General features: G+C 33.8%; 2 protein-coding genes across 7 annotated transcripts; both read right to left on the bottom strand.

Annotated features, from left to right (window-relative positions):
* Positions 1–6,299: 6,299 nt before the first annotated feature.
* On the bottom strand, positions 6,300–10,612 carry LOC120072610 (ER membrane protein complex subunit 8/9 homolog). Its single transcript, XM_039025007.1, has 5 exons — positions 10,298–10,612; positions 9,987–10,133; positions 9,848–9,907; positions 6,797–6,963; positions 6,300–6,710 (listed from the first exon to the last, which is right to left on the bottom strand). The coding sequence occupies exons 1-5, from the start codon at positions 10,502–10,504 to the stop codon at positions 6,680–6,682; spliced, it is 612 nt and encodes a 203-aa protein (XP_038880935.1). The 5' UTR covers positions 10,505–10,612; the 3' UTR covers positions 6,300–6,679.
* A 2,115-nt stretch (positions 10,613–12,727) lies between these two features.
* Positions 12,728–15,752, bottom strand: LOC120073842 (probable E3 ubiquitin-protein ligase RHC1A). 6 transcript variants are annotated; one of them, XM_039026718.1, is made up of 3 exons: positions 15,585–15,752; positions 14,565–14,708; positions 12,728–13,950 (listed from the first exon to the last, which is right to left on the bottom strand). In XM_039026718.1, exon 3 carries the CDS (start codon positions 13,890–13,892, stop codon positions 12,972–12,974), a length of 921 nt encoding a protein of 306 aa, XP_038882646.1. In that variant the 5' UTR covers positions 13,893–13,950; positions 14,565–14,708; positions 15,585–15,752; the 3' UTR covers positions 12,728–12,971. The 6 variants fall into 6 exon arrangements, with proteins under 6 accessions (XP_038882646.1, XP_038882650.1, XP_038882645.1 ...); XM_039026722.1 differs by having other exon boundaries at positions 12,728–13,903; XM_039026717.1 differs by lacking the exon at positions 14,565–14,708.
* Between the last annotated feature and the right edge of the window lie 487 nt (positions 15,753–16,239).

Below are 16,239 nucleotides of genomic sequence, written 5' to 3'. Positions count from 1 at the left end.
TGTATGTGAGTCATGCGTTGAAGGCAAGATGAAAAAATGGCCTTTTACTAGAAAAGGTTATAGAGCCAAAGAAGCCTTGGAACTTATACATTCAGACCTCTATGGTTCAATGAATGTAAAAGCAAGAGAAGGATATGAATATTTCATCTCTTTTATATATGATTATTCAAGATACGGGTATCTATACCTAATGCAACATAAGTCTGAATCACTTGAAAAGTTCAAGAAATATAAGATTGAGGTTGAAAACTTGTTAGGTAAAAAGATAAAAACACTACGATTTGATCGTGGTGGGGAGTATACGGACTTAAGATTCTAGAACTATATGATAGAACATGGAATAATGTCCCAACTTTCAACCCCTGGTATACCTCAGCAGAATGGTATATCGAAAAGGAGAAATAGAACTATGTTAAACATGGTTCAGTCTATGATGAGTTATGCTCAATTTCCTGACTCGTTTTGGAGATTTGTAGTGGAGATTGCTGTTTACATTTTGAACAACATTCCATCAAAAAGTGTTTCTGAAACACCTTTGGAGTTGTGAATAGACCATAAAGGTAGTTTACGTCACTTTAGAATTTGGGGATGTCTAGCCCTTGTGCTTATAACAAATCCCAAAAAATTGGAATCTCGTTCGAAAATATGCCTATTTGTAGGCTACCCTAAGGAAACGAGATGTGGGTATTTCTTTGATCCAAATGAAAATAAAGTGTTTGTATCGACAAATGCTACATTCTTAGAGGAATACCACATGAGGGAACAGAAACCACGAAGCAAAATAGTTTTAAGAATTTTTTTTTTTAAAATACTACTAAAACTTCAACAAGAGTTGAAGAGGCTAGTACATCAAAAAGAGTTGTTGATGTCAGTTCGTCTAGTTAAATTAATCCATCTCAAGAGTTGAGATTGCCTCAACGTAGTAGGAGAATTGTGAACCCACCTTTCACTACGTAGGTTTAACAGAAGCCCAAAACATCATTAATGATGATGTTGAGGATCTGTTGTCTTACAAGAAGACAATGGAAGATGTTGACAAAGATGAATGGATTAAGACCATGAATCTAGAAATGGAGTCTATGTACTCTAATTCTGTCTGGGAACTTGTAGATCAACCTGATAGGGTAAAACCTATAAGTTGCTAGTGGATCTATAAGAGAAAAAGAGATGTAGATGGAAGGTGCAAACCTTCAAGACTAGATTAGTAGCAAAGGGTTATACCCAGATTGAGGGGGTGGACTATAAAGAAACCTTTTCTCCTGTTGCTATGATAAAATCTTTCCAGATTCTCTTGTCTGTTTCCACATATTATGACTAAGAGATATGACAAATGGATGTCAAGACTACCTTTCTGAATGGTAATCTTGAAGAGATAGTCTATATGACTCAACCAGAAGAAGTCATAGTACAGGATCAAGAGCAAAAAGTTTGCAAGCTCAATCGATCAATCTATGGATTGAAATAGGCATCTAGATCTTGGAACATGAGATTGACATTGTAGTCAAAACCTATGGCTTTAACCAAAATGTTGATAAACCTCGTGTTTACAAGAATATCATTAACGGTTCAGTAGTTTTCTTGGTGTTATATATGGATGATATCTTACTCATTGGGAATAATGTAGGTTTTTTTTTACCAAAATTAAGGAATGGTTAGCTATTCAATTCCAAATGAAAGATTTGGTTGAAGCTTAATATATTCTAGGGATCTAAATTATAAGGGATCATAAGAACAAAAAGCTAGCCTTGTCTCAGGCATCGTATATTAACAAAATTCTTGTCAAGTATTTGATACAGAATTCCAAGAAAGATTTACTACCTTTAGGCATGAAATTGTTCTTTCTAAGGAACAATGTCCTAAGTCACGTCGGGAGGTTGAGGAGATGAGACAGATTCCTTATACATATACGGTAGGTAGTCTTATGCATGCCATGTTGTGTACTAGGCTCGAAACTGCTATGCAGTGGGAATGGTCAATAGATATCAGTCCAATCCAGAATTTGATCACTGAACAGCGGTCAAAGCTATTCTCAATATCTTAGGAGAACGAGAAACTATATGCTTGTGTATGGTGTTAAGGATTTGATTCTTACAAGGTCACTGACTCTGATTTTCAGACTGATAAGAATTCTGGGAAATCCCCATCAGGATCAGGGTTCACTCTGAATGGAAGGGCTATAGTATGGTGTAGCATTAAGCAAGATTGTATTGCGGACTCCACTATGGAAGCTGAATACGTAGTTGCTTGTGAAGCAGCTATAGAGACTGTTTGGCTAAAGGAGTTCCTTATTGATTTGGAAGTCCTTCCAAATGTTTCTTTGCCCTTCACACTTTATTGTGATAATAAAGGTCTCGTGGCAAATTCTAAGGAACCTAGGAATCATGAAAGAGGAAAACATATTGAGCGCAAATATCACCTCATTAGGGAGATTGTGCAATAGGGAGATATGATTGTCACATAGGTTGTCGAAGGAATCGATTAAGGTTCAGAGCAGAAACGGGGATCGGTCTCATATCCAATTTTTATAGAATCATGAATTTTACAGAAACAAAACAGAAACATTATGCATTAAATTAAAATTTACAACATGCTAAATGGAAATTGAGAAGAGATAAGGAGGACTTATCCTTGAAGATCCGATCTTCACGTATGATTCTTTCTAAAAAATGGCCACGAACTCGAAAACCCCATTTGGCCACCACCACGAAAGCTTCCTCTATATTCTCCTGGATGAGAATCCAAGGAGTTGTGGGCTCTTGGTATTTTGGAAAAGAATGAGTGAGATTAAGAGAAGGAGAAGGTGAGTACTTGAGAACTTTTTCTCAAAATAATTTTGTGTTTTATGCTGTCAAACTCAAGGGAAGAAGAAGATGGTAACAACCCCTTGCATCACTCCCACTCACGTACGTTGTTGAGAGAAAAATTAATTTAAAAAACAAATAAATAAAAATTTATTTCAATAAAACAAATAATATATATTTATATGATTACCATTTTATCATGTAATATATATATTAAACTATATGTTATATCAAATATAACATATAATCTATAGTTTAATATTGTATCAAATACAATATAACCTATAATTTTTCATTCTCTCATTAATGTACGGTATTTAATATAAATCCTATTTATATTAAATTTAATTATATAAATCCAATTTAGATAATTAATATTTGAATCATATTCAAATATTTATTTCCTCTAAAATAAACTTTATATTATAATGTATCAAATACATTATAGTAATTATATCATATATAATTAAATTAAATTAATTATATCACATATAATTAATTTGAACAATTAATTTGAACAATTCAAATTAATCCAAAATTTATTTTCATTTACTCCTCGTTGAGCTACAAAGGAGATCTCATGGATCTGTAGCTTAAAGCTCCAATAGTACTTGAATAATTAATTACTCCTTGAATTAAATTATTCAACATTTATTAACTACTAGACATTTCACTAAAGACTGACAGTTGCACTCTTCGCACTACAGATATATTTCTGTGTCCAATGGATATAACCGATCAACAGTGCGATGACCCTTCATAAATTGCTCGTAAGTATAGTTAAGCCAAAATTACCATTTTGCTCATGTAGTTACATCTAACTCCTTAAGTACCACTGATCCCTCTAATGAACAATTAATCATAGTTCAACTACGACCAAACCCCTCGCAGGTCAAAAGAGGATGTGTCGCCACATTATTCAAGCCCCGGAATCAACCCTTAAAGGAGCAATTTATCTATTTACCCCAACTTCGGGGAATGAGTGAATTCCATCTTGTGTAGCTGTGTTTTCAGCTCCCTAATCAGACGAATCTCCAAAATGGTAGGCTTGTTGAGTCGGCGATATGGCCATTCTCACTCATACAAATCAAAGGATTGCCTTCATAGGCAGGAGTTCACAACTCACTCAAGATTCAGGTCATGTCACCTATGGTCATTCTGGTAAAATATAAGTCTCTATTATGAACGGTGTTATATAATGAGACTAGTCATTTCGTGGTCCGGTCTTATACAAACTCCTTGGTATAGAATACCCTCGCTCACATGTCTCCACATGAATTATCAGGATCAAAATATTTGTAGCACTTTACAACAATTATAACATCTACAAAGCGGGTCGTACTCGTACTGTCGCCAGGATAAAGTATCCAACCTTATCCATCTACTACAGACCATTTAGGTTATCACTTAAACATGATCTACCTGTATGTCTCTACGTACATGTTTAAGCTACAGAAGATAACAATAGAAGTTAGTTTATTGGTTGTGGGTTTAACTCTACTAAATGTCAAATAAAACATCTCATTTATTACATAAATAGAATGTTTGTACAATACAATTATAAACTACAAAACCCTACGAGATTTAGGGCATCAACCCCAATAGTTGCCTCAAAGCACAATGTTGGTGATACATTTACAAAGGCTCTCATAGCTAAAGTTTTTAAGGGTTACTTAGAGAGTTTGGGTCTACGAGATATGAGTCACCTAATCTAGGGAAATTGGGAGATGTTGTTGGGTATATTGTATGCCTAGTTTATTGTATTGTATTTGATACTGTACATCCCATTTTTGGTATTTAATACTTTATACTCCACTTATTCATTGTATTGTATTTGATACGATACAACCCACTCATTTTAGGACAAGTGGAAGATTGTTGGAGTAAATATCCTAAATCAAGTGTATCTTGTAGTTTGTAAAGACAAATTATATATCTAATAAAATAAGAGGTATTTTATTAATATTTAGACTGCATTAAATAATCCAATAAACTAAGATCCAAGGTTATTTTATGAAACTTAAACATGTATGTCATACAGATGGATCACGTTTAAGTGATAACCTAAATGGTCTGTAGTAGATGGATGAGATTGAGTATTTTATTCTGGTGATACTACGAATACGACATGCTTTGTAGATGTTACAATTGTTGTAAATTGCTATAAATGATATGATCCTGATCGTTTATGTGGAGACATGCGAGTGGGGTATTCTATACAAAGAATTTATATAAAATCGGACCGCAAAATGAATAGTCTCTCTATATAACACCGTTGCTAGAAGAGACTTACATTTCACTAGGATGACCATAGGTGACCTGACCTTAATCCTAAGTGAGTTATGAACTCCTGTCTATAAGAGCAATCCTTTGATTTGTTTAGGTGAGTGCTTATATGCAATTAGCACACACGAGTAGACTCGTATCGTGGCAACCGGGGAAGCACGAGCTGGAATTTGGACGTCGGAAGGAGATAGTTGACGTCATATTTGCTATTGACGGGCTGACTGATAATGATAGATGCGACCTTATTGATATCATTCGCATAGACATACAAAAGATGGATTGTTTCCTCGCTGTACTGGAACAAGCACAAAAATGGTATTGCACATGTCTACTTGCTCGAACCCTTTAGATTGACCACCTAATATTTCAACTCAACACTATATATTTTGTGAACTTGTTTTTTTTTTTGTACCTGACATGTATTTGGCCATCTTATATTATTTTGTGATGTAAAAAAGAATGTAACTTTACTATACTAGTGAACATCATTATGATATGAAAGGCAAATATTCTATGCACACTTTCATTCTAATATAAACCATGCATATTATATAAATGTAAGTTATGAGTACTTCAACATTTATGTATAGAACATGTTAATTTTTTTAATAATAATGTTAAGTTAGTTAGATTAAATACATATAGAAAAATTAATTCACAAGTAAGAATTAAGATGTGATTGTCAGATAAAAGAAAAAATATCCATTTTATTGGAATATGAAAATATAATTGTTTGTAATTGAATGTTCAAATTGTATGATTAAAATTAAATATATTACATTTTTCAAAAAGAGAAAAATATTGTCCAATTTTTAAGATTAATCAGTATTCATGTTTGAGTGTTAAGTACTTGTATTTAGTTATTATAATTTGTTTGAAATATGTTTGATGTTTAGAAATGGAGACAAAATATGTTATATAATTTATTGTTCAAAAATTCAATTCAAAATTGTATTTAATATATGAATACTTTATAGAGAATTTGTGATGTTTGAAGAATGGAAAAAAATAGAATTTTTTTGTTTGCCTTAAAAAGGTTAGAAAAATATGTGTAGTTCAAAATTAAAATCAACAATAACAAAGAAAAAAACCAAGATAAAATCAATTTCATTTAGAAAAACTACACCAAATATCACAACTAAACTCAACTATGCACCCCAATAATTTGACTCTCCACCTCTGCGCATAAATGTCCCCTTAAAGGTCTCATCCTCATAACTTCATTCCTAAAATTCTCATTTTGAATAATTTTCAATGTCATTCTCAACCAATAAACTAATACTCGATGCTTAAGAGTGTTTGTCTAAACATTCAAAGAATGAGAAATTGTGTAAAGTGTACATCCTCCAAATTAACTCCATAAACATTCGCCCCGAACTCAGAAGTCCTTTTCTTTAAAACGTCACAAGTGGGGGTTCGGGATGAACTCAAAAGTACAAGATCGAGAACTTCGATATCTTGAATCAAAGATGGCTAATCGAAGTCTCATGAGATAAAATTCGATGATTACCTAATAGCAATACATCTAACAATATTCTCAATCCTTGAAAAGCACACGGCACCATTTTCCATCCAATCCTTCTAAAAGATCTCTACTTGAAGAGGTCTGGGTTCAACCAATCCCTGCAGCAAAATTTTGAAGTATAAAACAAAGTTTTGGCTTTAAACTCATTCATGATTCAAAAAGAGAAAGAGATTGTGTTTTGTACTTGCTAATGTCGTCGAGGTGATCATCGAAGTCCACCACATCTTGCCATTTTTCAGATGATATGAAATCCAACAGGACCACATTTGCTGATGGTTCCTTGATCGTTAGCTGGCTGCTTCCATCTGATCCAGCCAGCTTCCAGTTCTTGGAAGTTTCCTTTGTGTATAGCTGGTCCGCGACAAAACAAACAAAATGAATGAGAAGAGCATTATGCAACCATCTCCTCATGCTTCGTCTCTACCATATTTCAGGGTGAAACTAACAATATAGAAGAGGCATGCAGTTTAAAAATATTCCTATCTTACATGACGACGGGTTAGGTGGCATAGAGTTTAGTGGCATCACAAAACAGTCATGATAATCAATATTGTTCATTGTGTAAAGTAGAGACATTCATACAATTCAATCACATCTTGATTAAACTGAAGGATCCAAAAGAAACCTTACACAGAAAATCTCGCAATCAAGTTAAATACTAGAGAGAGCAAATAGTGATGCTAAGGTGATAAAAGGAAATTGGAACGAGAAGCAATCAGAATCTAGAAATGCTAGCTAGCAAAAGACTCAAAATCTCAAAGTAAATTTCTGATGACACCAACAACCCCCAATTATACTCACTCATAGGATTTTAAATCATAGGTAGTTGACCACCATGAAGTAAATCCAATCACTCTAAGTCGTTTACAACCACAAGAAACTCCAACAAGTTCAATTAATTTTTTTAAAAGAACGTGGATAAGGGAATGATCAAATAGGGTCAATTCAAAACATCCTTTTTTTTTGGGGGGGACAACAAATAGGGTCAATTCATAAAATCTAAATTCTATACAATGGGGTTGATTCACAAAATCTTAACTTCTATGTTAGAAGCACATACAGACAAAAAATAGGACACAAAAATACATCAATTTTAAAAAACTAGGATATGGGTACGTTACTTTTTATAATAATTATGATTTTTATGTATGTAAACTTAACTAGAAGATAGTAAATGTAGCCCACTAAAAGGAATAAAATGTCAAATTAATTGACAATAGTACAAGATACAACACAAATACAAAAATACATATTAAGAAGAAGATGGTGGTGGTGCATAGAGAGGACGGTGGTTGGTCATGAATTGCAAAGGTAAGAATGAATTAAGAAGATGAAGGTCTGCTTGCCGTTGCAATAGATAGGGACTAAGGGTTTTTAATATTTTGTTTAATTTGTTCATAATTTATGCTTCTTTTGGGCTATGACAAATATGGGTTACTTAAATGGGTGGTTGCAAAATTTAAAGGGAAAAAGAAGAAACCAGTATGAAGGGCCCCTTCACGTATCTGGGAGGGGACATGCTAGCCAAAAATTTTAAAAACCAAGATTCGTGAATTCACGTATCGGACACATATCCAGAGCATATCCAAATAAATCAACATCCAATACAGATTCTCTACCTCAAATGAAGTATCGTAGCTTCTATCATTCTCCGTAATAGAGTATGAAACCACTTGGAAACAAAAGTGATACCCATGATCCCCCCTCCCAGCCCAAATATTCTCATTACACGACTATTTGACTCTACTACATTTAGGTACTAAGGAAACTCATAGTGTTCTAATGTAGACAGCCGACCACCTAACTTAAAGTTGCTCCCTCTTTGGCCGTTGGTCACTAGTCCAACCCAAGGTAGCTGGTAAAAGAGGTAATAATCAACAAGGAACTCTGACAGGATAAAACTTTTTTTTTTTTTTTGTTTAAGAAAATGCAGAAGGGAATGATCCAATAAGGTTGATTCACAAAATATAAAATTACTTGCGAAGGCAAACGAATAAAAGGAGAACATCCAGGTCTATCCGGAACCACAATATAGATGGATATGTATATGCTTCCACCACTGCACTCTCTCAATGAACTTCTTGACCTGTTAAATTTTCAAATCAAGTCATTTTTATTTGGTGTAACACTTGGATCTTGCACCAAAAACCATAAAAATATTTACAAGAGAAAAAACCTATAGCTTCGAGCCACCACTTTCTGATAATTGGCATGAATTTTGACAGTCCATAAAAGACCCCAAAAGGAAAGAAATAAAGAAATCCACTCCATTTTGCCTTCCCCACCACGGAGAATCCTCCTAAAATTAAACATACACTAAGCATAAGCCCTAGCTGAGGAGGGGGAAACTAAATAAAGGAGTGGAATGACTCTCCACCTAATGGGCAAAAAAGATTCTATTGAAGTTTCTCCTAGATCTATCCACAGATTCCATGCTGAGCATCTAATGAAATTCTACATCTAAAGCAGGGCAGCTCTCACGAAAACTGGAGCACACTTTCACTTCCTATTGCCTCTCGCAAACTTTCACTTCCTAAAAAGAAACCCCACAAACTGTATCCAATCCAATGCAGAATCAGTACAAGCCAGCCAAATTTACAGAACATTCGACAGATTCAGAAAATTGAATAAATTTAAAGATCTACTCACTACTTACTACTACTAGCTGCAATCTATGATAACAAGTAAGCAAGTACATGAAAATCTCCAACATACGTTTTTCTATAGTTCAAAGAGCATCAGCAGTAGCCAATGATATCTAACATTCAACTCTCCATGAATGGAAGAGGAGCGAGAAATTATCTAAAGAAGACTCAGGCAGAGATGCTATAAAGCATTCTCGTGACATTTTAGTATAAGGTAAAATCCAGCATTTGGGAAAGCTAAGGAATTATCAATATGAATTTTTTTTTTTTTTTTTTTGTACTTGTTTGCTATTCTCACCCACATTTATCCTTGGACAAAATTTACCGCCCGTTTGAGGCTGCATTCCCAAACAACCCGACTCGTTGACAGCACCTCGTGGTGCGACAGGGTCCAATTATCAATATGAAATATTACAAAGCTACTTTACGATATTCCAACAATATTCAAATTCTGCATCTTCGTGATATATAAGTGCTCCTTCAAATGATTTTGAACCAAAAGAAAAAGAGGAAACATGGTGGAAATTCTAGTGTAACGTACAAATACAATTTACAAAACCATAATAAGAATTCTATAGCGATGAACTCACCTCCATTACAGGGCTTCTATCCTTTCTCTTTGGCAAGACTTCAAGTTTTCTGTGATCTAACTGCAGAGAAGCATACATCAAACAAAAGAAAAATACAAGACAAAACAACACAGATGAAGCAAAATAAGACATCTCTTACCAAAAGAAGAGCAGCATGTGGAAAGAATCGAGAAATATGATCACCAATATTCTTTGCTACACCGCCAACTTCATAGTCATCAAACCGCTCATTGGCATGAAAGTACCCCACGATATTCAATCCCTTGGCCGCATAATATTCTTCAATCTGATTACAAATCAAGCATGTCACGGCTTCATCAATCGCAGATCGCAATACGGAGTGAAAAAGGAAGTAAACATGGCGTCAAACACAGCAAATTTGCACATGAGCAACCAGTTTGCAGAAATCTAAACATGAAATTCCGTTGTAAAATGGTTCAAAAGGAGTACCAGAAGGAGAGATATCTCGAGTTGAGGGAGGAGACCGATGCTGGAGTGGAAGAGAGGGACGGAATCGGAAATTTCGATGACATCATTGGGGCCGGAGATGCGACCTAGGAGGACTCCGTTGACGGCGGAGGTACGGTGCTTTAGGGCATGGAGAACAAGCTTTATGTAAGCATTTTGAGAGATCTCGAAGCGTAGATCGCTACCCATGAGTCTGCCGGTTAGTCTGCCGGAAGAGACGGTTCTGAGAGGAGGAGGCGGAGTTTACAGCCAAAGTGAAGCCGTATGGCAGCAGTAGAGAAGTGAAATGAAGATGATAAATTAAAGAAAGAATAAATAAATAATGGCTAAATTATAAATTAACATCCCTTAATTTTGTACTTCCTTTACAAAATAATAATAATAATAATAATAAATACATTTATTTATTTTCAAAAGTTACGTTAATTCTCTCATCTTAAAAAAAATAGTTTAAAAATACTCTTACAATTATTGTTAGTTTATAGACGAAAATGTACACCTCGTTTTCACTTCCCTTTTCTATTTCTAATCGCACATTTGTTTCAATCTATGACCTAACATTGTCTTATTTTTCCTCTCTTACTCTCATTCTTCTATTTCTTAATCACCGAGACTAACTCTTCAATCGAATATACATGTTATGAAAGGAGAAAAATAGAACTATCAAATAACCTTATAATTTAAACACTATAAAAAGGTTGTACGTTAATAGTGAAATATGAGTTACTACCTTTAAATTCAATACTCCATTGAGAATTTGGAATATAATTTTGAGGACAAGTACTAGTGGGATGGAAAAGAAAAAAAAACATATGCATTACTAAATTTGTAGTAACAAAGATTATGTTGATACTTTTTGCGGTTCAAATAGTTAAGAAGGATTTCCACAATTGAAGATATATTTCTTTGTCAACCCTTTTTTTTTATTTGTTGATTCATCGTTCAGTTTTGAAGGGAGATTTTGAATTTAGAACTTTGTAGGATTTTATACTTTAACTTGAAGTTTAGGTCTTGTTTGGTTGATGAAAAAAATTTAGGAGTGTTTGTGGGTTGGGTTGGATTGGGTTGAATGACCTTTTAAACCCAACCAATTATTCGAGTTGTAAATTTCTTCAAAATGAACTCAACTCAACCATGAAACATTTTAGTTTAGTTGGTTAGGGTTATTCTAATCATTTATTTAAATTTTTGTTATAAAAAGAAATAAAATATTAATAAGTAAAAATTTGATTTAATTATTTTTATGTATTTATTTTTAGGAGTTCTTGGAGCATAAATTATCCAAAAAAATAATGAAATTAAATAAAACTAAAATAATTGTACCATAAGTTTTATATATATATATATACATTTTAAAGTTAATAATAAGTTGGGTTGGTTCGGGTTAATTTGAGTTACCTTAACTAAACCAATGAATCAACCCTACCCATAAAAATTTCATTTATTTGAATCTAACCCAATTCAAACTTTATGAATTGAGTTGATCAATTTTTTTTGGGGTTATTGGATTTTTTTAACACCCATAAAATTGCTATAATAATTGGACAGTAGGATAAGGAGAGTGTATATATATGAGTTTTCAAATCATTGGTTCTTTTCCCAACTGAAGATAACTTTAAAGAAATTAATTATTTAGTGTTGATTTTTTTTTTTTAATATTTATTTATATTTGGACACATGTTTAGAAATGAGGAGAGTTGCTATTTAAATTTCTAATATTTAAGGAGATTGGAAAAAAAGAGGAGAAATGAGAGTTCTTATATATTAAGAAGTGAGGGAGAGAAAATGAGATAGGAAGAAGTGTTACGTCATATATTAAAGTAAATAAGAAAAAGAAAATAGAAATTAGAAGTGATTTGTATGGATAAATGGTATCGATGGTAAAGACGTTTTCTTAATTTTTCTTTTCAAAAGGCCAAGTGCATTTATGAGGAATTTATCAAAACAAAAAAAACTATTTAAGTTTTTATCCAATCATAAGAATTAAAATCTTAGGGACTAAGTTTATGGTTTAAACTATTTTTTCCTTCTAAATTCCATTGCATTTTTCACAATCAGAAATTTTAAAATATTTTTCCACTTCTTATTTTACAAAAGGAAACCGTGCATAAAATTAAACCAAATCAAACATACCAGAGTAATAATTAAGTATATAATAACATTTTTAAAAAATTGCAAATATAGTTAAATCTCCGTAATAAACCCTATTGCTATAGACTCCTATTAATGATATGATCTATCACTGATAGACCTCTTACTAATATATGATCTATCACTTATAGATTTTGAAAGTTGGATCTAAATTTTACTATATCTATCAAAATTCGTTTGGGCCTGATTGATATATTTGCAAGTACCCAAAACAACTATAACAATAACATAATTCTCTCTCTATATATATAAAGCAGTCTATAGATGAAAATAATTTTTTCCCATTTTATGCTAATTGATGTGTCGTCTTTTTGACTTGGAAGATGAAGGAAACAGCAGCAGCAGCAATAAGAAGCTACAAATTATAAGGTCATTTACATAGGAAAATTTGCACAAAAAATACAACAGCCTGTGTATCTTCTTTAAACAATGCTGGGGCCTCCAAAGTCTATAGAGACGATCTTCACCCCTTTATACCACAAACAAACAATCTTCAAGCTTCAATTCATGGTGAATTGGTGTATCGATATCCTGAATACCCCATCTGATGGTTCGTCGGTTCACTGCTCCCTGCTCCCCCATGGTTGGAGCTAGAACTAGATGACCGAAATGGCCACAGATAAGAGAATGGATTGCGTCTACCTGGATTGACCCGGGAGCCACTGCCGTTGTAGCTGTTGCTTCGGTTTTGACCATTGGTGTTATGTCCCCCACCTCCACCTCCACCTCCACCTCCACCTCCACCTCCTATTCCTTGTGGTGGCAGTTCCTGCCGGCAGACGGGGCAAGAGTTGTGCTGGACCAGCCATGGAACAATACAATCTGAGTGGTACATGTGATTACAGGGCATCTGCCTTGCTTCACACCCCAGTTCAAATTTTTCTTTACAAACTGGACAATGTGAATCTGAGCGAAGATGTCGTTGCGTGATATTAACTGTTGGCATTGCGTCGATTGATGATCTAGATGCTGGTGGAGGGCCCCGATGACCATTTGCTGATAGCTGTTCGAATAGCTCCTCCAGTCCAGGGCCTATAAAGTAGTCCCCACTATCGCCCCGTGTAATACCGATGCCAGGAGCCCCATTGAAGAGAGCTTCTAACCTGCTGTTTCTCAACGGTATTTGACCACCAAATATTAATAGAGGACCGAATCCCGGGCTACGCTCAAAAAGTGACTCCGATCTTCCCCTCATGTCATTTCTTTCAACTAAGCGTTGTCTCATAAAAGCAGAGAATGCTCCCAGACCATGATCACGATCTTCATCATGATCCAAACCAAAGAAATCAAATGGATTTCCAGGCACCATATCATCAAGTTCTTGGATAAATCCTCCATTGCAGCTGGGGCAAACTGCATCTCTACCATGGAGACGTACCGACCTTCTGCATCTATAACACCAATGGGTGTTCCGACCAGTTGACATCCTCTCTTCTCCTGCTCTCTACTAAAAAATATAAGCGGAATAACACCAAAACTTATCCCTGGAACTCCTCAAGAACCAAAATATATTATCTCAGCATAATGTCTTACTTTTGCAAAATATATTCACTAAATCAACTTCAATCGGTAGTTTAGATAAGAAGCACAGTAATCAAAAGCAACCGATACGACATCAAAAAGAATGAAAGAACCAAACCATATATTATAAGCCAAGCTGAAATGAAACAAACCATCAGTTTAGAATCCAAACACACCACTCAGATATAACCATCAACAAAATTTATCGTTTATGCATATATGACAACCAGAAAACCCAGAGATAAAACACTTCATATTCTTCATCTACCCTACTCTTGACTACCATCTGTAGTCTTGTTTTTTGGATTTTCAACTATCAATGAAAAGTTTGTTTCTTGTTAGAAAAAATATCTATCTGTTCCAGAAAACATAGCAGAAAAAGAATTAGGACAGCAAAAGCTTTCACAATAAATTTCAAAAGCACAAGAAAACAAACATCCACAAACATAACCCTATAGGTTATGCATACTTCTATCTTATTTTTTATATCTTAATGAAAAATTAGAAGATTGAGCTAAATCTCAAGGTAATCAATGAAACATTTACACAAGGACTTTGCTCCGATGAAATTGCGTACCTGCTAGCAGGCATACATACTGCTATGCTATGCATATTCATCTTCAGTCTAACTATCCTTGTTTAACTATGTAAAGATGGGGTATACTCTTCAGACAAAAAATACCCAAAATCTCATGACAAATCTCGTGCCTAAAATTTAACTCTGTTCACATAAAAATGCAAATAGATCAGTAAACCATAAAATGAGTCAATTTTTGAAGCTTCTTTTTTTTTTTTTTTATTTCTTAGTTAAAAAACAAGTGGGTTGGAGATTGAAACCTTCATTTGAACTATACTCAGTTGATAAATTGCAATGTCGAAAAAGTGGTACAACTTATACCTTCTAAAAACTATATTAAAAAATGACTCACGAATCATACCAAATTCATCCAACAGAACACCAAAAAAGTTAAACACATAAGCGTCCAAATCCCACCAAACTCAAAAACACACCAACAGTCACAAAAACATTCTACTCCAGCCACAACAATCACCATATAATTAGCCAAATTCTTCAAAGAAAAAAAAAAAAAAGAGGTCTCAACTTCAAATAGGCCACAGAAACCAATCAACCCAACTACAGAGTGGAAAAAAAAGAGGTCTCAACTTCAAATAGGCCACAGAAACCAATCACCATATTAATTTCTCCCCTAAATTGAGACTCATTTCACCAAATACAGAGCAAGAAAAGGAAAATTGAAACTATATTCCATAGTCCATACAAGCATACAATAACACAACATCAAAATTCTCGCTACTCACAACGAAAAGGCACAACCCAACTCAATATTTTCACTCCAAATAGGCCACAGAAAGCAATCAAAGACACCCAACAAAGATCCAAACAGAACCCATTTCAGTAAATTCCCCAAAAACCTCCAAGCAACAAAGATTGAAAACAACAAAGACCCCCCAACTCAAAACGAAAAAAGAGAAAGAAAAAGAGGGTAAAACTGTAACAGAGGCATTGAATGGAAGAATGAACTGCAGAAAAGGTAAGGGAAAAGGGAACCCTAGAAAATGAATTGCAGAACTTCACCTTTAGGAAGAGGAAAGAGAAAAGTGGATCCAGCCAATTTCCTTTTTCTCGAACTGAACAAACAGAGAGAAGAAGAAGAAGAAGAAGACAGACCGGATGGGTTAACCCAGGCTTTGGGCTACGAGGTCGAGAGAGGAGCGACGTGACCTTTTGTTTTCATTTCATTTTTTTTTTTTAATTTTATTTTATCCATTTATATTTTATTTTTCTCTCTCTCTATTTTAATTGTTTGTTTATTTTATTTTAATTGATTGAAATTTTAGTGGCGTATATTCTTTATGATTCTTTGGACTAAGAAACCCAATGAACAAGTTCTCTTTTTTTTCTTTTTGAAAAATGCAATGAACAAGTTTTAGCCTTTATGAAAAATGGGAAAAATTAAATTTAATATTATGTGAATCAAGTTGTATAATCTTAACCCTAATAATTTATAAATTGTACCTCAAATTTTGGATTAGTATATGATGACATTAAACTTTTATTCAACACTTTCATCATATAAATTTTTTTTCGATTTAACATCAATATGAAGGATGAAATGATATTTTTATTATATTAAAAAAATTCATTAAACATAAAAATAAACAATAGAAGGTCACCAATATGAATATAATATAAATAATAAATATTTTAATTTATTTTAAAACCATGAAAT

Source organism: Benincasa hispida, chromosome 3, assembly GCF_009727055.1.
Source record: "Benincasa hispida cultivar B227 chromosome 3, ASM972705v1, whole genome shotgun sequence".
NCBI lineage: Eukaryota > Viridiplantae > Streptophyta > Magnoliopsida > Cucurbitales > Cucurbitaceae > Benincasa > Benincasa hispida.
Note: the sequence above shows the minus strand (reverse complement) of the source record. Positions and strands in the feature narration are given on the sequence as shown.

Coding starts and splice junctions, on each gene's coding strand:
- LOC120073842 (XM_039026718.1), bottom strand. CDS start 13,892: ATGTCAACTGGTCGGAACACCCATTGGTGTTATAGATGCAGAAGGTCG.
- LOC120072610 (XM_039025007.1), bottom strand. CDS start 10,504: ATGGGTAGCGATCTACGCTTCGAGATCTCTCAAAATGCTTACATAAAG. Junction 6,964..9,847: donor ATAGAAGCCCTGTAATGGAG/GTGAGTTCATCG, acceptor GTCGCGGACCAG/CTATACACAAAGGAAACTTC. Junction 6,711..6,796: donor CACCTCGACGACATTAGCAA/GTACAAAACACA, acceptor ATTTTGCTGCAG/GGATTGGTTGAACCCAGACC.